Source organism: Haliotis rubra, unplaced genomic scaffold (genome assembly GCF_003918875.1).
Source record: "Haliotis rubra isolate DU_JTF1 unplaced genomic scaffold, ASM391887v1 Scf2111, whole genome shotgun sequence".
Lineage (NCBI taxonomy): Eukaryota > Metazoa > Mollusca > Gastropoda > Lepetellida > Haliotidae > Haliotis > Haliotis rubra.
This window is the reverse complement of record NW_025766128.1, coordinates 21,432-46,801: the sequence shown is the minus strand read 5'-3', so window position 1 is coordinate 46,801 and position 25,370 is coordinate 21,432. Positions and strand designations below refer to the sequence as shown.

The 25,370-nt window shown below is 39.7% G+C and overlaps 1 protein-coding gene across 3 annotated transcripts; it reads left to right on the top strand.

Moving 5' to 3' along the window:
• On the top strand, positions 1-25,051 carry LOC124276703 (calmodulin-4-like). Of its 3 annotated transcripts, XM_046712350.1 has the most exons (6): positions 18,021-18,070; positions 18,455-18,512; positions 20,398-20,498; positions 22,217-22,369; positions 23,928-23,974; positions 24,972-25,051. In XM_046712350.1, the coding sequence occupies exons 2-6, from the start codon at positions 18,463-18,465 to the stop codon at positions 25,014-25,016; spliced, it is 396 nt and encodes a 131-aa protein (XP_046568306.1). In that variant the 5' UTR covers positions 18,021-18,070; positions 18,455-18,462; the 3' UTR covers positions 25,017-25,051. The 3 variants fall into 3 exon arrangements, 1 of the variants encoding a protein (XP_046568306.1); XR_006898627.1 differs by lacking the exons at positions 18,021-18,070; positions 18,455-18,512; positions 20,398-20,498; positions 22,217-22,369 and adding exons at positions 1-96; positions 1,249-1,401; XR_006898626.1 differs by lacking the exons at positions 18,021-18,070; positions 18,455-18,512; positions 20,398-20,498; ... (1 more) ...; positions 23,928-23,974; positions 24,972-25,051 and adding exons at positions 16-96; positions 1,249-1,401; positions 2,323-2,369; positions 2,791-2,867.
• Positions 25,052-25,370: the final 319 nt, after the last annotated feature.

Genomic DNA, 25,370 nt, shown 5'->3' with positions numbered 1-25,370 from the left:
CGCCGAAAACCTTCGAGCAAGCTGTCGACACTAACAAGAATAAGGTTGCCGACCTCTCCGAATTCCAAGCCCTCTTCGACCAGTACGATCTGAACAGTACGTAGAAACAAATAGGGTGAGGAGTGAGTGGTGATTTAGTTTTACACGCCGCACTCAGCAATATTCCAAGCTATATGGCGGCGGTCTGTAAATAATCGAGTCTGGACCAGACAATCCAGTGATCAACAGCATGAGCATCGATCTGCGCAATTGGGAACCGATGACATAACAACCAAGTCAGCGAGCCTGACCACCCGATCCCGTTAGTCGCCTCTTACGACAAGCAAAGTCGCCTTTTATGGCAAGCATGGGTTGCTGAAGACCTATTCTACCCCGGATCTTCACGGGTAACAAATAGGGAAGTAAACGTAGTCAGTTATTGCTGATGAATGTCCACTGCCGTAGATTGAAGCTCTTGGTAAAGAAATGGTGCTTTTTAGATTTTGAATGGGCGGTACATGCCGCACAACAAGAATACTTGAGAGTTACCCCTTTATTCCAATCATTCGTGAACCCATTTTCATAACTACTCGTCCCTTTCCGTAACCTGAAAGTAGACTCGTACCCCTCTCGTAGCCATATTTCGGGAGAAATATTCCCTCAACCAATCAGAATGCGCGTATGTAAAGACGAAATCGGGTTAAAATAGGTCTTCGGAAATATTTTCATTTCGGCTTGCATATTTCTCTCAGACACTTCAAGTATATTCTACCTCATTGCATAGACCTCCTGGGTTTCCTGATTTTATATAACCAGGATACATTAACATTATGGAGCAGGAAAGCATTTAAGCATGTTGAACATACCCTTTGAGGTAATTTCCTTGGCGTGGTTGCGATGTTTGTTTTCCAAGTAAACTAGAGTTACATGCCCATGAAAATAGTTCAGCGACTACACTATTTCTTTCTCTGCGCTTTTGCGCTCAGATAGAGCCACGTTCGATAAAATGGCTACGAGAGGTTACGAGTCTACTTTCAGGGGTACGGGAATGGCAACGAGTGGTTACGAATGCCGTGAGCCTTCTCGTTGAATAATGTGGGGTAACTCTCTAGTACTTTTTTGTGGCGCGGTTACTCGATGAGATAGACATGACCTCAGAGGGGTTCGGGAGGTAACCATTTCTAAACGGTTGACTGTACATAGGTCTATCTTAAGGCAGGTCTGTAATTGAATCTTCATTACTCTCGACATTACACTCAAACTTTCCAGAGGACGACCAGGTGCCCGTGGCGGAGTACTTGCAGGCAACTGGAGGCGTGGGGAAAGGACCAGCTGCGTTCTTCGCCCTCCTCGACCCCAACAACGACGGCGTTATTCACAAATCAGAATTGCCTGCCGTTCTTAGCAAATTCGACGTCAATGGTATGTCTTAAACCACACGTGGCATGTCGTCAGACAAAATGACGTATATACCGGGTCATCTCGGCTTTGCGCTGAACGAGTGAGTGATATTAGCAATATCCCAGCAATATCACGGTCGGGGACACCAGGAATGCGCTTCACAGATTGTACCCATGTGGGGAATCAAACCTGGGTCTCCAGCGTGACGAGCGCACGCTTAAACCACTGGGCTACCCCACCGTCCTGCCCTGTACGACTGTGGTTTAACGTAATATAGTATATCGTATACGTGTATTACTTAGAAATAAATTTGAATTTCTTTAGAGTGTATACCATATGCTGTGTGAGGATATATTGCATCATGTAAACCTTTTCATGTACCCCAAATGTACTAGATACAATTTCACTTACATCATCAAAAATATATTTTTTAATTTAAAACTACGAGCCTAAAAAGAAAACTTGCAACCAGGTTTTGTAGCGGAGTTTGCTTTTTCAACAATCAGTGACATTTTTGTTCATGCATTTTCTGGTACAGTCTATTTTGTTAAATAAAACCACGGCACTCGGGTCACTGAAGAAAACGTCGTGTCAATGTGGAAACGTTGTTGTGCGCCCATGTTGATGTGGTGGATTTTGTTAAAGGGCGCGTCAATTCGAAAAATTCAGTTTGAAAAGGTCCTCGCCTTCAATATGAAAAATGTTCAGTGATATGCGTGGGCTCCTTGAGCAAAGTGGACGTAAATAAAACTGATGACACATATTTCACCAGAGAATAGTCACAAGCACATTTTCTGCGCAGATATCTGACATTAGCAAGTATTACGCCTTCCAACACATCACTATGCTTCGACACATCACTAGCTGGCAAATGCAAAACAATATATAGATAAGAAAGCCAAGCCACTCCTGTCCAGATTCTTCTTGACATTCTTCTTGCAGGCAATGGCAAGGTCTCGGAGGAAGAGTTTATCAAGCATTATGGTGATGTATGTATTTATGTTCATTTCCGTGAGTGAGTGAGTGAGTGAGTGAGTGAGTGAGTGAGTGAGTGAGTGAGTGAGTGAGTGAGTGAGTGAGTGAGTGAGTGAGTGAGTGAGTGAGTGAGTGAGTGAGGAGTGAGTGAGTGAGTGAGTGAGTGAGTGAATGAGTGAGTGAGTGAGTGAGTGAGTGAGTGAGTGACGTTTTACGCTATTTCCAGTAATGTGCCAGATATATCACAACAGAGGACACCAGAAGTGTTGCAAAGCCGAGTAAAACTGTACTGGCTCACTTCATCGTTATCAGGAGTGCTCCCACTGGTATTCCAGTTCATATTTACCATTTGTGTCACCGGATTTAACTGACGATAAGTGTAACAATTTGTATGTTTTACATGTCAATTCTTAACGAATATACCTTTTATTTCAGCTTTACAATAAAGTCCTCGCCATGCAGATTTCCATTGGTAAATAGATGCCGGTTTTATGAATAAAGATATTTCAACAACATGTACGTTTTCTGTTACTATTGCCTTGCCTGGCATCAGTAACCCATGCTTGTCGTATGAGGCGACTCTACGGGATCGGGTGGTCAGGCTCTTGTTGACACATGTCATCGTATCCCAGTTGCGTAGATCGATGCTCATGCTGTTGATCACTGGATTGTCTGGTCCAGACCCGATTTTTACAGACAGCCGCCATATACCTGGAACACTGCTGGAGACAAATTCTAACCTGGATCTTCACGGGTCTGCTCAAAAGGAAGAATTTGGGAAAACTTTCCGTTTCCTCGGGTATCACCACGCTTTGTTGGTTTCAAGTCTCTTAATCTCAGCTAGTTGTTCTACAGAAACTTGAGAAAACTCATAGAATCAATATTATAGGTATAGTAAAACATTCAACTGAATGTAAAGACTGACGTTTACACATTTATTTATATAACATGACCCAAGCAGAGAGAAATTTGCATCTTAATGTGTGCTTCTTGGCGAATTTTAGATCCAAGTCTAGCATATTGTGAGTGAGTAAGTGAGTGAGTTGGGTTTTACGCCGCTTTTCGCAATATTCCAGCAATATCACGGCGGGGGACACCAGTAATGGGCTTCATACATTGTACCAATGTGGGGAATCGAACCCGGGTCTTCGGCGTGATGCGCGAACGCTTATACAACTAGGCTACCCCGCCGCCCCAGCATATTGTGAATGACCATGACTTTCCAATGTAAACACAAAGTGGCACTTAAAACTATTCGTCCACCAAAGGTATAAATTAAACCCTTGAATTTAATTTGTACTTGACTATGATATTCTGGGGAGCTCGGATGTCGAGGTTTTGATTATTGAAGTGTTGACTAAGGATCATTTACAGAAGAAACAATCATATTTGCCAATTGACAGACACCCATTTGACACAGTCAATAGACAGACACTGAACTAGAAGGTTAATTAAGGTTACACCTACAGGTATAATGGAACAGTCCACTGTCCAGTGAGTAGAGTAGGGTGAGCCTGAAACAGGTTCGTTACTGAGAAGTTTGATTGTGTGTAACTAGAACTTTGTTGTAATAAAATGATAATCTGTCTTCTCTTCTCAAAATTATTTTTGCTATTGATTATTATCGAATATAAAAACAGGTTTGTCACTGAGAGGTCTGATTGAGTTTATTGATTGAAACATTTTATGCATTCAAGAAAAGGATTGGGCACAAGTTATCCAACTTAGAAAAACCCTCTCCCAATAATAGGATGTGTACAACTGAAGTTAACTGAGAAAACGTTTTGTTTGAGAGATATAGATAGATAAATGGCATTGTGTTATCATAGATTAATGAGAGACCTTCATTGCCATGTAAGATTAATACCAATCAATGTTCTAATTATAACAATACTTTGTAAAGATTGTAACAGTTTAATTTGATTAGTATACAATGGACATTCAAGGAAATAATGAAAAACATTCTCACATCCATGGCCACGATGACATGATGCGTCATTTTATATATTTATTCTAAATGAATCATAATTAAGTGCATCTTAATCTTGTGTGCAAAACATTTAACTTCCTTATTCCATATGAATAATATTTAGGTGCACAATTTTCTTTCACGTGGATATAAGATTTAAAATGTCGCAATCTGTCATAGCTAAGGGAATATTATTCCAAATTTTAACTGTTGATGGAAAACAAATCATTTAACAAATCTAATTCTTTAAAAAATGCAATAATTAAATGAGAACTGACATTATTAAAAAAGATCCTTCATAGTTGAAAATAGATTTGAAATAGATATCCCTTGTGATGGAATATTCAACACAGTCAAGCAGGAAATGCTTCACCGTGATTCTTTCATCACAAGGGATACAAAAAGGAGGATCCTTACCTTTCAATAGGTACTCATGAGTATATCTTGTGTGGCCAATACGACATCGTCGCATGATGACCTCTTCAAATCTGGACTGACAACCCAAGTAGGTGTGACCAATATAGGGTTTTATTTCATGTAATTTATTAATACCTACTAGGGTGTCCCACTTCTTTTGCATCAGATCATGGATGTAAGTTGTAATGTCAGCTTTGTATTCAGAGTATGGAATAGACCATTCTTAGCCAATATGCATGACCTCGAGGTCAAATCGAAAGCGAGGCTTAAATAGGTTGACCCAAACTTGAAAATGGCGACCTCGGAAAGGAGAGATTACTGCTGTGTGCCTTTGCGTTGGAGTGATGCCCGTAAGGATTTTACGGTATCTTTTCACCATATTCCCAAGAATAAGATCAGAAGAAGGCAGTGGTTGACGAAAATACGGAGAGATCCTCGAAAATGATTCATAGTAAGTACAAAAATAATTACGGCACATGGCATAGTCTAGATCTGCCGTGTAATGTACAAACTGTTCACTATGCAAGGTTTTAATGTGAGGGGCACATGTACAATGTGAATGTCACACACAGAGACATTCAAACCCCACCCCCACCCCCAACCTACCCCCACACACATTGTCATCTTCAAAATCAGTGATCACCCCACCTAGTTCATATGTACACAATTGGCCCCTCCCCTGCCTCCCAACCCCCACAAACACCGCACCTAAAATCTTCATCACCCCTAGTCATAAGTATTATGAACGGTCCAATATATTAAAAAGATTTAAGCATATGGACATGTGCAGACACTCTTGTCATGATGGCAGGGGAATTTTATTTGCAAATGTTCTTTGTATCAGTGAAATTAGATTGGCTGCAAATCAAAGTAACATTTCAAGTACATATATCTGCAGGACATACACATGCTGTTAAAAAATCTTAAATATGTATCTACTTCTCAAAATTACTCTATACTGACCAGTACTTCAGGGATACAGGACATATTACTGGACCATCTAATTACACCAACTGAAATATATTTAGTGTTTAAATATCCATTTCAGATGCTGCTAATTAAGAGTCAGAGAGCATGTCACCAGCTCAGAACCTCCCCATAAGAAATCTACCACAGTCACCATCTCAGATACAGTAAGAATGTCAGATCGTATTAAGTTAATTTTGCCAACTGACATGGTTTTAAAGAATTTAATACAACTGAACTTTGACCTATATGCTGTGTTATTTACATATAAAAATATTGATTGCCCATACTGTCTAAAATATGAAATGATGTTAGCAACTATTCCTTGATGTATATTTGTAATTCCAGAGATATATTTATTGTTTGTGTGGTCGAAGAGATAATAGTGATGTTTTTACAATGCTTATATTACAGTGAAGCAGAGTGATACAGCAGCCACTGACCCCAGTCCTACATAGAACAACTCCATCAAACATTACATGAACAGGGGAGGCAACTCAAGGAAAAGGTTGACAAAAATAGAAGAATTGAACAGAAAACTTGAACTTGAAAAGTTTGGAGTTTGTAAATTCATGTATGATGATAAAATTGATTTTAACATTTTACAGTATTCCATCATTTCAAACATTATTGGCACCGGGATTAGCTGGAACTTTTTCATTTGTTGAATATTATCCCAGGTTTTGTGGAAGTACCTTGCCCAAACAGCACAATTTGACAGACATGAATGTAAATGAAATTGTTTGGTGCTTTTGTGTTGTGTAAAATGATGGATGAAAAAGAGATAGCTGCAATACATACACATTGATGGATTTAACTGAAAATAGAAAGGTCTTTCATAATGGCATAGTTGTAGATGTAACTCATTTGCTGCTGTTTAATTAATAATTGATGAAAAAGAATGATTTTCATCCTGTTTGAAAAAAGACTTAGTTGGGAATCAGAAAAAACCCCATCATTCATAGGTAAGAGATTATGATAATGTGTAAGGGGAGAAAAACTATGATAGAATTATGCATTGATCCAGCTGTAATTGTTTTAGCCATTCATGTCAGACTAATCTAAAAGGATACTTCTATCAACATAAATATTGCACCCAATATATTTTCAATTTGCATCATCTGAAAATTTTATTGTTATTCATCAGTATTACAGTTGGAAGCTATTGTGAATGTGTTTATTGTTATTGGACTTTTAAGACACCATTTCAAAATAAATTTGTATTAACTGCACTCCAGGTGTTCGTTATTTATTTGGGTTAATTGTTTGCTGTAGTGTGAATCCTGTTATGTTAATCTGATAATATGTTCTCCTTTAAAACTGTCTTCAGTTACAGTGGTACAAAATAAGTACACCTGATCTACAATAAATCAATTTTATGGTATAGTAACACAGTATTGAAAAATTAGTTCAAATATTCCCCATGCAGGTACCACTTGTCCATTTAGGTAAATTAATTATTCACCTCCAAATCAGTCAAGAAAGAACTTCAAAAAAATCATCCAGTTTTGTCTTGCACATTGTGTCCCACCAGAGACCATATAATAGATATGGTCTCTGGTCCCACTCATGTTGATTGAAATAAATAGTTTCTACACATGATGATGTGGCGATTCGTTTTCCTCTGCGATTGTAACATGCAGCTACGCACATCCCCATCACCACTAGTCCTGTACAACTGAAAATAAATGCGTGAATAAATACCTATATCTATAGAACAGAGTCGATAGGACAAAACATTTTAAACAGAAAAAATACCAAACAAATGAATTTCATCACATGAATAATACAAAAAATTGTCTGGACCAGATCCACTCGAAGAGCTATCTTGATCCTACTTATAATCTCGATTATCTAGCTCAAGAATTAACAACACTACTCCCATGTGGAAGTGGATGATTTGAATCCAGGTCAGGAAATACGTCTTTTACTTTGTTCATATGTTGATAAAGTAAACGTAATTGATTTCCCTTGGTAATATATCCACTATTGTGACTTTAGAGTAGCTTCCCTTCATAAATGCTGCGCAACATGGTAAACGTTACCTAGATATCTAGGTCATATGACTTATCGTGATGTGTCGTGATGTACAGTAATTATTCACCCTTCAATCCGTGGATATGCTACAGAAACATTTGTGTAGCCCTTTCCCATTTTCTCTGCGATTTCCCTGAACTACTGGACAGTTCTTCGTAATGTACCGTTCAAGGGCAATTTGAAACCAGGAAGTATACATTGAGTTTTGTCGCCATTATGCGATTGTGTCCTTGCCCCGTTTAGCCTCGTTTTGGTACAGATATGAATATTCATGAGGCCTCATTAAGAATGGTCTATAGAAGTGGTGTCATAGATTTGTTGAGTGCTGCCTTGGCAGCGGCAGCAAATCGACCATTGTGTTCCCAGAAATGCCAACGTGGCTTGGTAAAGCCAACAAAAGGCGATGTCGCATTGGCCAGTAGCAAGCTCATTATATAAATTCAATAATTTCTAATAAAAGTGGATGTTTACAAGAAAGATTTTAATAAGCCTGAAGACACGAAAGAGAATCTGAAAGAAAGATGATGTATTGTTTATATTTACGGTGTTCATTAATATATTTAAGAGCTGTTAGTATGGCGTTAGCTTCTGCTGTGAAAATAGAGCTGTTATTTTGGTCGTCGAGAAGATATTGTTATAGAATCAATGACAGTGGCATTACCACCGCGCCACCATCCTTGGACCCATTTTTTTAATCGATTATATTCTTGTTTATATTGTAATCCATTAGTTTCCAGATTTCTTAAACTTTGTCCAGAGTTAGGTCAACTTCAGGCTTCATCCAGTTGCCAGGAGGAGAAGAAAGAAGACCAGGAAGGAGATATATTTTCCCAGCTCAATGCCGGCAGCAGAAATGAATGGTTTAATTCTTAAACCAAGAGGCTGAACAAAGAGAAGGCTTTTGTTGTACAAATCCTCATAAAGGGAGTAAAATACAGGAGTTAGACTCGTTAGAATAATGTTTTGTTATATACTGCAAGGACAATTTTATACGGCGTTGGGTAAGAGATGGCTCATCAGCCTCGACGTAGAACACTGCAACAGGAGAGGTTCTAAAGGACCCAAGACAAAGTCTTAGGCCTTGGTGATGGACAGAATCAAGTAGTTTTAGGTTGCTTTTGCAGGCTCCGCCATATACTATGGAGTCATAATCAGAGTTTCGAGCGGACCAATGATCGATATATTTGGAGGAGTGGTAGCTTGATCCCTCCCTACTTTGAGTTGGAAACTACTTTCAACAAATCAAAGGGCCTTCGGGCTTTGGGCTTCAGGGATTTAATATGAGGCAAAAAAGTTAAATGGGAGTCGAAAAATTAGACCCAAGAACTTGGCAGCTCCTTTACAACTTTGATGGGAGTGCCATTTAACTTTATGATGTCGAGTTTTCTTTCAGGCGCACATTTTCATACGGTTTGAAAAGTGAACGTTGTGCGAGAATTGCGCTCGCGTGGTCCTGGATCTACGTACGGCTATAAATTACATACAGAAATGTAGACATTTAATTTCCTATCCGTTGGTATAAAGATGAGTGCAATTACCGTGGCGGTTTGAGAAATGGACACTGCTAAATGTTGTCCAAAGTTTGTTATGCGTTAAAAACAGTAGAGATTTATCCGCTTTTGTGCGCGCACCGATAAGCACTGTGCGCTGCAACATTTTCAATGTGCATCTTTACGGAAAGTGTGAGCGAAAGAAAATACAGCCTGATATCTGAACGACATAAGTGTATATGAATTGGGTTTATGTGCTTGTGCATAACGTTATACGCTCAACATTAGAAAATGACTCGCAATAAGTGTCTAAAATGGATTTTTCTTCTATGACGTCAAACGACGACAGAGAGGTCATACACGTATAATGATAAGGGGCATAACTCGTTATGCGTAATACTAGGTCAATGTAACTCAGGTCACTTGAGAGCATTTGTTGTGGATACGACGCTATATTTTCGTTGGTTTATGTTTATGGTGAACCAAACTATTCCAATTCAAAGTTCCCAATGTGAGCGGATGCAGCTTTGGTAGTTTCACAATTTACGAGAAAATGACAACGGCTACATGTGAAAGCACGTAATAGCGATTTGGATGGCCCTATCCGATATATGTTAGTTCTTAGATTCCCATATTCTCCCTGTTTGTGTAGATGTAATTTTGACTAATTTTACATTGTTATTAAGAATAGCCATCTTCGTCGTAATGAAATTGCTGAAAATAATACAACATTTTAGTTGACGTCATTGCTCGTTTTATGCATTTTGCGACGTCGGAAAAAGACGACATTGGTATGTTGATTAGTGAGCATATCTCACTCCACTTCCATTAAGTGTATAAAGGTCTCGGCTTCTACGTCAGAATTTAACATTCTTAGACAAAACATAAAATGATCGATTTTTCCATTTAAATAGGCATGTTCCCGAATGTATCGACAATTGTGACGATTTGACTGGCGTATCTTATTGTAGGTCAACACGCACCCGTTTGGCAATCTGTTTAACGTAAATAAAATAATATTTCACAACACCTCGAATATTTCTTGTTTGGGATAAGAAATTTGTTTGTTTATGATTATGTAGCTATTTCTTTCATACGTATGCAATGAAAGATGCAAAAGCTAGCTTTGATATATGGAATTATATATTAGTATCAAGGAAGTAAGATTTGTACAAATTCCTCAGATGGTGAGTTATGATGGCATATATAGTTTCAATAATTTTTCCTTATAAATGTAGTTAGAGTTTGATATCTGTTCATCGCAATATCATTTACTTGAAGATGAATTGATTATGTTTATCGAAAACAAATGATAGAGAATCATCAAACGTTTCCAAATAAACGCGCACCTGGCCGATCAATATGCATGACATTATTCTTTGTCTATAAACGACACAAATTATGCAATGAACAAGACAATTCTTTAAATATGTGTGCATACATTTCATACCATATATAAATCATTTTCATTAATATTATCAGTTTTACATATAAGGTTGAATTAAATCACTGTTCATTAACTTGTTCATATGAAATTGCAATATTAGTCCAAATAAATTGAATATTGTACATCATAGGAACTAAAGTAGTTGCAGCAGGCTACGTTTGATCTTTCTAACACCAAAGTGCTTTAGGAATATGGTGTATTGCACTAAATATGTCAATTTCCATGCAAATATGATTCAAACAATCAAAAACTTTCAAAGAATAAAACACCGCAAACCCTATATGCATGATATGATATTGAACAAGGCTAAATGTAGATACTAAACTCAGTTTCATGAAAAAAGTATCTGAACTATACGCAAAATATACACCATAATACTGACAGTAATCGGAAGCGATTGGGCGATTGTGTTTACCTTGTTCAACCAACCTTCACCAAAGAAATTGCCTAATACATGTATGTAGAACAATGTTGACGTATGTAGAACAATGTTGACGTATGACATCACTACTGCTGACCGATTTCTACAAAATGGCGGCTTTGCTCTTACAAGGGTACACAGGATTTATGCTAGACCCTTCCATTGATTCAGGGATCGTTTGTACATAAATATGAGATGTAAGTAATCAGAATGATTCTGACTATCTGTGTATTGTTATATTTTTTATCGTTTTAACTGTAAGTAAGAGAAGAAGCCAGAAATCCAGATAATTCATTACCGCTGTCGCGTTCTGCGTGATTTTGCGTCAGTCTTTAAACGTCACCAGCACTGAAAATCCGACAATTTCTGATGCACCATCAAATCATTTGCATTTGTACTTTATTTTTAATTTACTATTTCTTTGCTACGATACTCTTTTCATGCATATTCCAGCAGAGCAATATTGCAAGCAATGAATAGACGGATGAATGTTGAGCCCCTTCAGAAAAAGCCGCTACGCATGTAAAACGAAATTATTCTGCTTACATTTCAGACAACGCAGTCTCTTCAAGCACAAAGGTTCGTTATCACACCCAATATGTTCCGTCTCATCCTATCTAGACAGTTGGTATTGGTGACACAGACCAGTTGCATAATGATTCTAAAAGGTATATTGAATTCAGTGATGCATTTGTCGCAGCCAGAATATGAAAAATGCGTGATGTAATAGGCATTCTTCAATACCGGCCTTCGCGAAAACATGATTTTGTAAACACCTATCCAATATGGCGGAAAGCTCACTTCAGCGTTCGTGTAGGTGCATATCAACTTTGATGGGAGTGCCATTTAAAGATAGTTCAGGGCTTTATGCGGCTTATATTTTCTACAAAAGTGTAGACAATTAGTCTGGACTTGGAAATTTTAAAGCCGTTTTCAAGACACCATTTATTTATTTTATTTAAACACAACTGCAAATGCCGTGCAATAGTATGCATATTTTTACCACGACAAGAAATATTAAAATCATCCACAAAAAGTGATCCATCAATTGAATCGTTTAAAACCTTGGATAAACTGTTGATCTTGATACTAAATAAACACTCGACTTGAAAATTGCCTGTTTGTTAAAAACTGTGATATGAATAGAGGTAAACGACCCTCAAACCAAAGTCATGTAAATCCTTCAAAAATGCTATGCTTCCAGGACGTATCAAAAGCTTTCTCAAGATCAAAGAAAATTGATACTGCATGTTGTTTAGTTACTATTGCATTTTTAACAAAGGATTCTAAACGTACCAAATGATCAATGGTACTGCGATTTTTCCTGAAACCACATTGAATATTTGTTATAAGGTTATTGGTTTCAAGATACCAAGTTAATCTATTATTCACCATTCTTTTCCATGGTTTTACAGACACAACTCGTCAAAGACATTGGTCTGTAATTAGACGGATCAGTATGATCCCGTCCAGGTTTTGGAATAGGGACTACAATAGCATTACGCCAGGAAGTTGGGAAATTCCCCTGAAGTCCATATTGAATCAGAAATATTTAGAAGTGTTTCCAAACATGATTCCGGTAAATGCTTGAAGAGCTGATAGTGTATGTTATCAGCCCTGTTGCTGTATCATGAACTTGATCAAGGGCAGTGTGTAGCCTCATGTAATGAAAATAATTCATGATAGTCTTCGCCATTGTCTGAGTTAAAATTTATTCTCTTCCATCCTCTTGTTTCTGGTATTGTTGAAATTCTGGGACGTAATTTGACGAAGAAGAATGTTTGGCGAGAGTTTCACCATCTTATTGGTAATATCAGACTTATCAGTTATTAAATTATCACCATCCTTCAGATGGTGAACAGCAGATTTGGAACCTTTGCCCTTAATTCTTTGTATCATATTCCACACCTTTGACATAGGTGTAGGGGAATTAATTTTGGAAACACACTTCCTTCAAGACTGACGCTTAGTCTGTTTAAAAGTGCGTCGAGCCTTGGCATTTAAAAATTTTAACTTTATCTAAATTGTGGACTGTAGGATGTCGGCGAAAATACTTTTCAGCTTTCTTCCTACTCTTTCTGGCCTGTTTAAAGTCATTTGTAAACCATGGTTTACGAATATGTGGAATTGCAGAGGACTTGGGTATAGTTTGATCAGCAATGTCATTGAGGATATCAGAAAACAATTGTATAGGATCTTCGCTGTTCGCAAATACGTCATTGGTTTAAGTGTTCAGCACACAAAGCTCATATAATCAATCAGCCCTGGCGAAGTTCCTTCTTGATGAACGCGGATCATCACCAGGGCTAATTGTTTTGAGAATGGTGAGGAAGTGATCACTCCCACATAGGTTATCATGAACCATCCATTCAAATTCATTATATAAGTTGGAATCGGCAAGTGACAGATCCAGGGAAGAATATGTTCCCGTAACTTGATGTAAATAGGTGGCTGAATCGTCTTTTAAAATACATAAATTATTATCAGAAATGAATTCCCAAGGATTTTACCTTAGTTATTAGTATGGTCACTTCCCAAAGCGGGTTGAGTCCGTTAAAATCGCCCATGATGAGACATGGCTTCGGAAGTTGATCATACAGATTTTGAAGATCTGTTGAATAATTGAAGAGGGAGGTATATACAAGCTGCACAATGTCAGAGCAATGTGCAGAGTCAGACGCACAGTAACAGTTTGAAGGTCCGTATTTAAAGTAACAGGACTGTGAATGATACTCTGGTGAGTAAATAGAGGTGCCTCCAGTATTTTTATCGCCTGGAGGGGAGAAGGAATGATAATCACTAAACCGTCTTAAATTAAAGGTATCAGGGTATTTTTAAGGTATGTCTCTTGAAGACATAATGCTGACGGTTGAAGATCTTGAATGAGTAATTGTATTTCATTGAAGTTATTCTTCAGTCCTCTGCAATTCCACTGAATTATATTAGATAATAGATGGTGGCTCAATTGGAGATCTCACTCGTGAATGGGAAGATGGGCTATTCCTCCGCTTGTCCTGTGAGGACAGTGTGACCTCCATGTCGAGAGGTCCAAAGGGGTTCTCCAAAGGGAGCTCGGAAGGTAAAGGGACGGAATGTGTCTCTTTTCTGTTTAATTTTTTACCTTTTGGTTTTGAAGAACTGGCTGAGGCTGGCTGTTTGTTAACTGTTTTGGACTGTATCTCAGACTGACTCGCAGTCTGCGAAGCAGAAATAGTTTGTGTGACATGGGACGCAGGTTCAGTAGCTGGGGACTTTTGTGGAGCGGCAGAAACGGGTTTTACTGACCTGACCCAAGTCAAGTCAGTTTGACAAGCAGCAGAGGACGTTGCTACAGAACGAGTTACTGCAGCTGAGTATGTCACTGGAGTACCAACCTCACTTACAAAAAGTTTCTTGGCCTCAACGTAAGAGATGTTTCCTCACATTTTAATCTCATGACTTTTTACTCCTTTTGCCACACAGGGCATGATTTTGATGAGGCAACATGTGGGCCATGGGAGTTAGCACACTTAAAAATCTTGTCACACTCTGTGCTGTCGTGGCTCTCGCCACAGCGATGACAAATCACAGAGCCACGACAAGACTTTGACCCATTACCAAATTTTTGGCATTTATAACACCGGAGTGGACTGGGGACATACACGTCCACTCTGATATTAAAATACCCTGCTTTTATAGACTGCGGCAATGAGGCACGTGCAAACGTTAAGAGATAAGTATTTGTTTGCACAATGTTACGTTCTTTCTTGAACGTGAAACGTTTGACTGCTGTCACACCCTAGTTCTGCAGCAATGTCCTCCTCGGACATGTCAGACAGACGACGAGCTCTGTCGCGAATGCTTCCACGACAGGAATTTAAAGTAATTTGCACAGACACAGCAACCTCAACATTTGCAAATGTTTTAATCGATAAAACATTGAGAGATTGCTGCCTCCGTGCACAATCCACCAAAAGTGAACCACTACGGAGACGGGTGACGTTTATAACGTCCCCACAAATTCCAGAAACAGCCTTGGAAATAGCGAAAGGATTTAGTTTGATCGGAAGGAAATCAGTAGCCTCTATCACCAGGAAACGAGCCCAGGAATCAGCATTTGAGGGAACAGTTCTCAACGATTCATCAACATTGTCGATTCGTCTCTTTTTTCAGTTGTGTGGTCATAATGGAAAAAATATGCTTCAGCAACCCTGCTCCCCACCCACCATGGAGTGTCAACAAGGACAGTGTCAATATGCATCGGATATCCAAGATGCTGACACCAGGGATACAGGGTGTTATGCTCTAGAGAAAGCAACACAAATGGCCGCATTTATCTGCCAACCCAATGTCAGACTGGTTCGGCCCGTGACAAGAAGTTTGAGACATTCATCATTTGGAGGCCATTATCACCAGATTGGCCCATGAGCCACCGCTTTCTGGCATAGGACTCTAGGCAAATAGATATAATAATATAATTGTGAAATACAACATTCAATATCAACATTATATAAATGTACATTGATATAAATTGGAATGTTTCCATGCACAGGGCACGGCGTGACCAGCCGATTGATAGAACCGGGCCAGTTCTACCACCCGTCTAGGTGAAGTAAGGGGCGAAGTGGTGTGTTGGCATGCCCCAGTGCTCTCAACCACCACTCCCCGTCCTCCACCGACACAGGGCACAGCCCACGGCAAACGGGTTGGTGGACCAAATATACCCCCGTGTCGACAAACGGTCCAGCACCCACCACGAGGAGGTGGCTCTTCACGGGTGCCAGTACCCAGTAGAAAATGGGTACCCGTGGGATAAGTCAAGTGACTATCAACCTTCTAACGCCTCATAGGCAGCTAGGGTTACCCGGGATAACCAGATTGTTAGTGCAATGAGCATTTAACTATTGAGTGGAGTTTAGCACATTAGATACTTATGTCTGCCTATACAGTGGACTCTGGCAATACCGGCCTCTGTAAACACCGGCACTCTGTCTACATCGGCACAAAGTTTCAGTCCCGGCAGAAATGCACGTAATTATCATTTAGAAACATCTGTAAACATCGGCATCTGTCTATTCAGGATATCGGCATTGTTTTTCAGTCCCAACGAACAAGTTGTTATGAAAACGAATCTGTAAAAACCGGCACATGAAAGACGGCGTAACCCTTTGATGTAATTAGGTCCAAATGATGTAACATCACAATTCGCTGTGACTCCCGAGATCACACAGAAACGGGAAGTGTTAATCAGTATCTTGTTAATCAGTGAGTGGTACGTACCACTTACATAGAGTAATTAATACATCCATTGGGCAGTTTGACTGTAAAAACAAGCAAGTGTTTACATGTTGTTGATTCGAGGGTGTTGACTCCCGAGATTATTCAGGAACGGGAAGTGTCAATCAGTGTCTTGTTAATTAGTGAGTGGTACATGTCACTTACATCGGCAGTTTGACTGTAAAAACCAGCAAGAGTTTAGTTGCTTCGAGGGTACATGTATTTAAGGTAAAATCGTATAATGTCAATAGTGTAATTGTCAGTATCGCCAAAATGTCTCGGCCGGCAAAACGTGCAAGATGTGAGTTGACCCGCCTAAACCGGCACTCTGTCAAAACCGGCATTTTTATTTGGTCCCGAGTGATGCCGGTATTGACAGAGTACACTGTATAGGCTTTGATGATGTACGCCTCTCCGTGGTAGGCTTAGATATGTGAATTGTATTCCCTGAACTAAACGTACATTACCCAGTTTGGACTGGGCCCCCGAAGCTTGGTAACTACTTGGTAACCAACAGACAAGGGCAAATCATCTTCAACGCCGCAGGCCAGTCAGCCTTCCTCTGATAATGAAACCAATCGTACTGGGCTTTGCCCCCAGGGGAAGGCCCATATCCGACAAATAATATCTTTGACCAAGCCATCTTTAAAACACACCACTTTCTCTCAACCGGGAACACAGCCCTTCTTATACTCTGGATAGTCTGGATAGTTCAGAAGGCTGCAGTGTTGGTGAGTCAAGCATTTAGCTCTGAGCTCCAGATTTTTAAAGCGAGTTTTATACTTGGCCCGAAGTTTGTATTGAATCTATGCATTCTGGAGCTTGTCTCGAACTTGCATCCTAAGATAGGTGTAGGCTTGGTCTTCCACAGGATGCTCAATAACACCTTCCTCCTTGTAACTTGACAGATCCATCATTAATTACCTAGCCACGTTTTAAATGGAGAGTATTACATTTGTCGAGTCCAAATGCCCTGCCAATATTATTAGAAAAGGACTCGACAAAGAAAACCTGCGCATTCAAATTGGTATCTCCTTTGGCAAGGAGCTTGATGTCATCCATGTTAAGGAGATGAGTAAGCGGGCTTTGGGATCTGTGCTGAGGAGGTACGGGATGGTTACCCTCCTCTTTATTGAGCAAAGGACTGAAGGAGTGCCCTGGAATATATCCGTTCTGATTGGAATAGATCCCGAAGTGTGCACCTGCCCTTAAAAGTACATCTCAAGTTGAGTCGACCCGCAACTCATTAAAGACTTGAGTAAATCAAGTAGTCGCACAGGTAGGTCAATACAATAAAGAGACTTCAAAATCCATTCATGAGGGACAGAGTCGTATGCCTTTTGGTAGTCAATCCAGCACATGGAGAGGTTGCGGCGATATGTTTTAGCCTCTTCCAAAACCATTTTTTTGTACAAGAAGTTGATCCTTGTACCCCCAACATTTCGTATTATTGTTATTAAACGTTCTTTCCCCAGCGTTAATACATTTGGGAAATACTGTTCCTTCGTGTCGTGATAGAAATTTGAATATGATACGAAATATGGAAATGTTTTGCACATGGTGAACCAACTTTTGCACCTTGTTGCAAAGTGGCCGTTATCTTTGGGAAATGATCACTTGCAATCTGATAAGGACAGTCTCGTGACCAGATATATGTTTAAAAGCTCTGATTCATTGTGCCTTGTTTCATTTGTGAAACCGTTATTCAAAAGGTAAGAAGTTGCTTCAACCCTCTATTATTGTGGTATATATCTGGCATGCATGAATGAACGAATTCGTATGTTATTTTATCTTATTCACCTGGGAATAAATTGTTTTCAAACATTTTCGGGAACAGCTATCTTTTACAAAATCCTAGGCCTCCAGAATGTCAAGTACTGTAATATTCTATATTTTAGCTATCAACTTTGAATACGAAGCAAAACCAAGTTCTTTACTGCAATGAGTGCGACGTTTCGGTGTATGTCCTAACACTGTTATCAAGCATGTGATACAAAGAGTTGAAACAAGGAGAATAGATACATAGCTGCATAGTGAGTTTATACAATTGACAAGGTTGATATACTTTGGATCGGTAATCTCCTTGTTTTTCACAGAAACATCAATGTTTCTTCTCATCTGCTTGGCGTTCGTCGGTCTGTGTGCGGGAGAAGGGTATTTATAGATTAAGGCGAACGTAAAATCTCTTAAATGTGACGTTAATTTCTATTTTCGAAATATATTGCTAGAATAACAGGAAATATATGCCGCTTTGCAGTATCATTTCCTGATGATAGATGTGTGTATTATTAGTATCAGTTAGATCAGTTCTATTGTAGGTACATTGCTTGTAGGTATTCTGAGGTAATTGATATGTGTATTATACGTATCCGTCTTATCAGTTATACACTCTTCAAAAAAAAAAACGCAAAACCCAAATATCAATTAAAATTTGGTGTTATTCAAGGACGTGTAGATCAGCGGAAAACAAAGATACATGAATGAAATTTTGTGGAGCAATGCATTGCTATCTTGTCCATATTTCATGAGAATAACAGTCATCAGAGTCATTAGTTGAAGTCAGTACCTCGTATGACCACCTCAAGCTGCTACCACTGCCCGACACCTCCTGGGTACAGATCGAATCAGTCGTTGGATGTTTTGTTGTGGAATCCTTCTCCATTCCTCCTGCAGCATGTGGAACAACTGTTGAAGATTCTGTGGTGGAATACGACGTCGACGTACCCGTCTATCGATCTGATCCCAAAGGTGTTCGATTGGGTTTAGATCCGGGGATCTGGAGGGCCAGGGGAGGGTATTGATGTTGTTATTGGCCAGGTAGTCCACGGTGGCACGTGCTGTGTGGGGCCTGGCGTTGTCCTGTTGGAAGAGCTGCCGTTGACGGTCAACAAAGTGAAGGACGTGCGGACGGAGAATCTGGTCGATGCATTGGACAAGCACAAGTTCCGATCTGCGGGTGTATGAGATCGCTCCCCACACCATAACACTCTCTCCACCGAATCTGTCCACCTGTCTGATGCAGTTAGGAGCAAAACGTTCATGACGTCGTCTGTAGACACGGTCTCTACCATCACGTCGCCTGAGGAGATAACGGGATTCATCGCTAAACCATATGCGCCTCCAGTTTGCCAGGTTCCATGGCAGCACCGTGTTACACCATCTCACTCGTCGACGTCGATGTAGTCGTGTCAAGGAGGGGGCAACTTTTGGACGTTTGGCACGTATTCCTACTTCTCGGAGACGGTTCCTGATTGTCTGATCGGACACTCTTCAGGCTCCAAACTGTTCTTGTGCTGTGTTCCGGGCGGAACGGTGGAGGTCAGGTAGGTGGGTTACCCGGATGTACCGATCTTGGGCAGGTGTGGTGACTCTAGGTCTTCCTGATCTTGGACGGTCATTTGTCGAATTTGTTTGACGAAATCGATCCCACAATCGAGTTATTGTGCTGGGATGAACGTTGAAGATCCTTGCCACCTCACTCTTTGATTCGCCAGCTTGCAATCGTCCAATTGCCTGATTTCGATCGGCAGCGTTGAGACGTCCCATTTTCGTGTAATTGCAAAGATCGTGGATGAAATTGTGAGATTCATTTGAGTCTTTTATAGTCACATGCTGTACTCATGCTTTGCACGTGAGAAACAAGCATTGTGCCTGATATTCGTGCAGCATGACATCCACGCACATCATGACAATCCTGATTGATAAAACCGTTCAAAATCATTTTGGTTGCGTTTCATCAAGCATGATCTTCTGAAACATTCCAGAAACAATGTGCAACCCTAAAAAATGGTTGAGTTTACATATGTGCACAAAATTGTAAGTATCATTCTTGAAATTCATTTTGCGTTTCTTTTTGAAGAGTGTATATAAAAGTGTGAGGCAGCGAGCAAGTTGCTGTATCGTACGACCATGGGTATGGAGTTTACAAAACAGCTAGATAACTCTCTCTGTCCTTAGACGACTAGGTAACCTGTGGTGCCCTCATATTAAAGAATTTATTGTATGAGGTTGACAATATAGAAGGTTTTATCATTTGCAGAAACTTTACCGATATCTTCGAACAGACTATCGACACTAACAAGAACAAGATTCTTGACCTCCCCGAATTCCAGGCCCTCTTCGACCAGAACGATCTGAACAGTACGTAGAAACAAATGGGAAAGTAAACGTAGTTATTTCCGATGATTGTCCACAGCCGCAGGTTGGAGCTCTTGGAAAAGAACCGGTGCCTTTTATCATAGATTTTGTATGGGCGGTACACCTAAACAAGAGTACTCGTCACCACACTCGTTGAATAAAAAAGGGGATAACACTCAATAGTTTTGGGGGTATTTTTATTGTGGCGCTGTTACTCGTTGAGTTAGACATGAGCCCAGAGACGTTCGGGCGGTCACAGTTTCTAAACTGTTGACTGTACATAGGTCTATCTAAAAGTAGGTCCGGAATCGTGACTTCGTTACTTACGACATTGCCTCTCTCTCTGAAAATCATTGGAAGATTAATCCAAGCTATATTTAAGTAAAATCATTTATTTTGCCATGGTAACATACTGGGCTGCTTTTAACAACGCCATGTCTTCAGAAACACTGTCTTGTCCTCAGATAGACTTAAACTGGGCAGATATCAAGATATTGAAAACTGAAAACAATTATGTAAAGATTTAATATGCATGTTTGGGAGCTATTTACGTATTTTGCAAACTAAAAATCGACATTATCTTCATAAATCTTAACTTTCTTAACTTAAGTCTGTCTTATCAAAAACGTGACTTATAACTAAACAGTAACTGATGGTGTCAATATTTTATTTAGAAATGAAATGTTCGTTACATCGTTCCTTCCTATTTCAGACGACTCTCAATTGTAAGTCTTTGGTGATTGTATACATCCCCTTTGACTTCCCAGATGGGATAGGAGTCACGTGATATTTAAGAAAAATTGTATCAGCACTTCAAAAGCTATGTAGTGTCGAATACCCTGGTAACGAACACTTCTGTAACGGAGATTATATTCTCGGGCAAATCAAGCAGTAAGTTACCATTATCCACACACAAGCTTTGAATATATTTTTCCTTTCCCAACTGGCATACTTCGTGTTCTAAATGTAACTTTAACTATGTGAAAAAGAGCACAATTCCCTAATTTGGTGGTAGTAACGGACATTTCACTCTTATTTCTACCCATGAAATATTTTCTTTGTATTGATATATGTTACGCAGAGGGATATCCTAAGCACCAAATAATGACAAGTACCATTAATGTAAAATTAATTGAATTCATTCAAAGTGAATGGGTCAGATTATGTTTTGTTCTACACACATGTACATGTCAAGTTGACAATTTCCTCAAAACTGGCGACATGGCATTAGACCAACTTCATTTATCTAAAAAGAATGGATTGGATTTAACAATTTGCAGAAAATGAAACTTTTGACCAATATCAATGTCCTAATGTACTTATATCCAGAATGAGGACTATTTTTATGGATATACAACTTCTTTATTCTATATAGGCGACGATTCGACATAGCTTCTAATGTCGTTGTCAAGCAAGTGGTACATGGGAAGTAATTTGGGTGATGTATATCCAGGTATTTGTATACCAAACTGCGTTAAGTTAAACTGCAAAGTAAGGTTTTGCTACTGTAACGAACATTTCAAATTGACCTATTACCTTAGCTGTAACAAATAATCTTTGGGGGTTATTATTTGGGGTTACCGTTTATACAAGATATAATTTGGGCAGGTTGGTAGCATTATCCAACCATACTGATAATAATATTTGCTAATTACGTTGACATGGCGGCGGAAGCATTTGCACCCCGTTATTGAGAATGAGTGTACACTCTGACATTCCAGAGGACGGCCAGGTGTCCTTGGCTGAAAACCTGAAGTCAACTGGAACCTCGGGGAAAGGAGCAACTGCCTTCTTCACCCTTCTCGACCCCAACAAAGACGGCGTTATTCACAGACCAGAATTGCCTGCCGTTCTTAGCAAATTCGACGTCAATGGTATGTCTTAAACCACATATACCGGGTCATCTCGGCTTTGCGCTGAACGAGTGAGTGATATTAGCAATATTCCAGCAATATCACGGTCGGGGACACCAGCAATGGACTTCACACATTGTACCCATGTAGGGAATCGAACCCGGGTCCTCAGCTGACAAGCCTCTCCCTGAACGACTATGTTATAACATAATATAGCATATGTTTTGCATGTACCACTCAGAAGTAAATTTAATTTTCTTTGGGATGTATAGAATATGTTGTACAAGAATATATTGCGTCATGTACACCTGCACCACAAACTTGACTAGATACAAATTCAGTTAAAGATATCTTTTTAAATCTACGAGCCTAAATAGAAACATCTTGCAGCCATGAATTTTTGTAGCAGTATGTTTTTTCAACAATCTGTTTTATGCATTTTCTGGGACAATTTATTTTGTTTAATGAAACTTCATGCACCCAAGTCAGTGATGAAAAAGTTGTGTGTCCATGTTGTATAGGTGATTTTATTAAAAGGTGCGTCAATTCGGAAAATTCTGATTTGAAGAGGCCCTTGTCTTCAATATGAAATAATGTTCACAAGTCCCGCACAAAGTGGACGCAAATAAAACTTATGATCACAAATTTCATCAGAGAATATTCACAAGCAGATATTTCAAATGAGCTATTATGGGCATTTTGCGGCATTTTATCTGTTTAATGAGTTGCTGCCATAAGTCCAAAGAACGCGAAAAATTGTTAAACTGACTGACTGAGTTAGGTTTTACGCCGCTTTTAGCAATATTCCAGCAACATCACGGCGAGGGAACACCAGAAATGGGCTTCACACATTGTACCCATGTGGGGATTCGAAACCCGGGTCTTTGGCGTGACGAGCCAACGCTTTAACCACTAGGCTACCCCACCGCCCCAGAAATTGTTATAAGAATAACAATAAATGACAATCAAGAAAATAATTCAGATAATTTTGTCTTTATTCATTTTATCCCCGACCGACCTACAAATGTTCAGAATTTGGTGGCAACGTAAAACACATAAAAAAAAATGCCCTATTATACCTTCCAAGAAAAAAAAAGATTTGCTTCGATACATCTCTACTGGTTTCTGGCAAATACTGTACATTATGTAGATAGGGAAGCCACCCACTTGTGTCCACATTCTTCTTAACATTATTGACCGCCTCCGTGGTGTAGTGGTTAGAGCGTCCGCCCGGAGAGCGGAAGGTCGCGGGTTCGATCCCCGACCGCGTCATACCAAAGACGTTGGTCCCTGCCTGGCGCTCGGCATTAATGGGTACAACAAGGACTGGTCGGCTCGGAGTCAGTATAATGTGTCTGAGTGGGGTATTCATGCTTCACTGCGGCATGGTATCTCAGTGGGCTAGCACTATAAAACCAGCTTCAGTCTGGGCTAGTACAAGCAGCCGCACATACACATACACACGCATGCACGTCGTCATATGAGCGAAATATTCTCAAGCACGACGTTAAACCCAATTTCACCTCACCTCACCTCACCTCACCTCACCTCACCTCACCTCTTAACATTATTGTTGCAGGCGATGGCACGGTCACGGAGGAAGAGTTTATCAAGCGCCATGGAGAAGTATGTATTCATGTTTATATGATTATTATTATTATTGTCTTATTCGCAAGCTGTTGTAGCACAACATGTTAAAAAATACATACATTTTATGTTGGTACATTTTCGTACAAGGGTTATCCCTGTGAGTGAGTGAGGTAGGGAGGGAGGAGCATTGCTTTACGCCGCCTTTAGCAATATTCCAGCAATGTCACGGCGGGGACACCTGATATGGGCTTCACACATTTTATCCATGTGGGGGAATCGAACCTGGGTCTTCGACGGACGAGCGAACGCGTTAACCACTTGGCTACCCTACCGCCCTGGGCCCACTTGCCCAAAGCGATCTTAGCGCAGCGACTATCTTAAGCCTATGCTGGAGAATGGGAGTTACAATCATTGTAGCACTAAGATCCCTTTGTGCAAGTGAGCCCGGATTCCATGACGTTTCCAACGCAGTGACATTGATGATATAATGCAGAAGTCCGAGTAAAACTGTACTGGTTCTTTCTACATTATCAGGACTGCTCACATGGGTATCCCAGTTCATATCCATTAGGGCTGGGCAATAATCAGACATGAAAACGATACCTATTGCGATACGCTGATCGAAAACCGGTATTTTGACTTGCATTAGGAAAACTTCGTAACATTCGGAAATCTTCGGATATTTCCTTTTTTCATTTGTGCCAAATATTATTCACATTTTTATTTTTAATCATGAATAAAAGTTGTTATTAAAGCTTAATCAAGCATAGTGATTTTGCTGTGTATTTGCTCTATAGATCAAGCATTACCTCGATTATAAGTAGTTTTGTGTGTAAAAATACTTCACGCAATATATTGCAATACATATCGCAATACATGCTTTCGCATCGCAATATATTGCAATATGAAAATTCTCTGCAATACCCAACCCTAATATCTGTCATTTGTGAGACTAGGTTTTACCGACATTAGGTGCAACAATTTGTATGTTGTACACGTCAATTCTAAACGAATATCATCCTTATTATTTCAGCTTTACAATACGGCCCACGGTACCCTGACGTCCGTTGGTAAATAGATGTCAGTTTTATGAATAAAGATGCTTCAACAACCTATATATTTTCTGTTATAGTATTATTTCCTTAACAGTATTTCTCCGTCATATAGCTGGAATATTGCTGAGTGCGGCGTAAAACTCAACTCAACTAACAGTATTTCTACGCCCCTTAACAGTATTTCTACGACATAACGACGTGTCGTGAAGAGTGAGTGAGTGAGTTTAGTTTTACTCAGCACTCAGCAATATTCCAGCTTTAAAAGATTTCGCTCGTCAAGCCGAAGACCCGGGTTCGATTCCCCAGACGGGTACAATGTGTGAAGCCCATTTCTGGTGTCCCTCTCGTGATATTGTTCGAAAATTGCTTTAAAACGG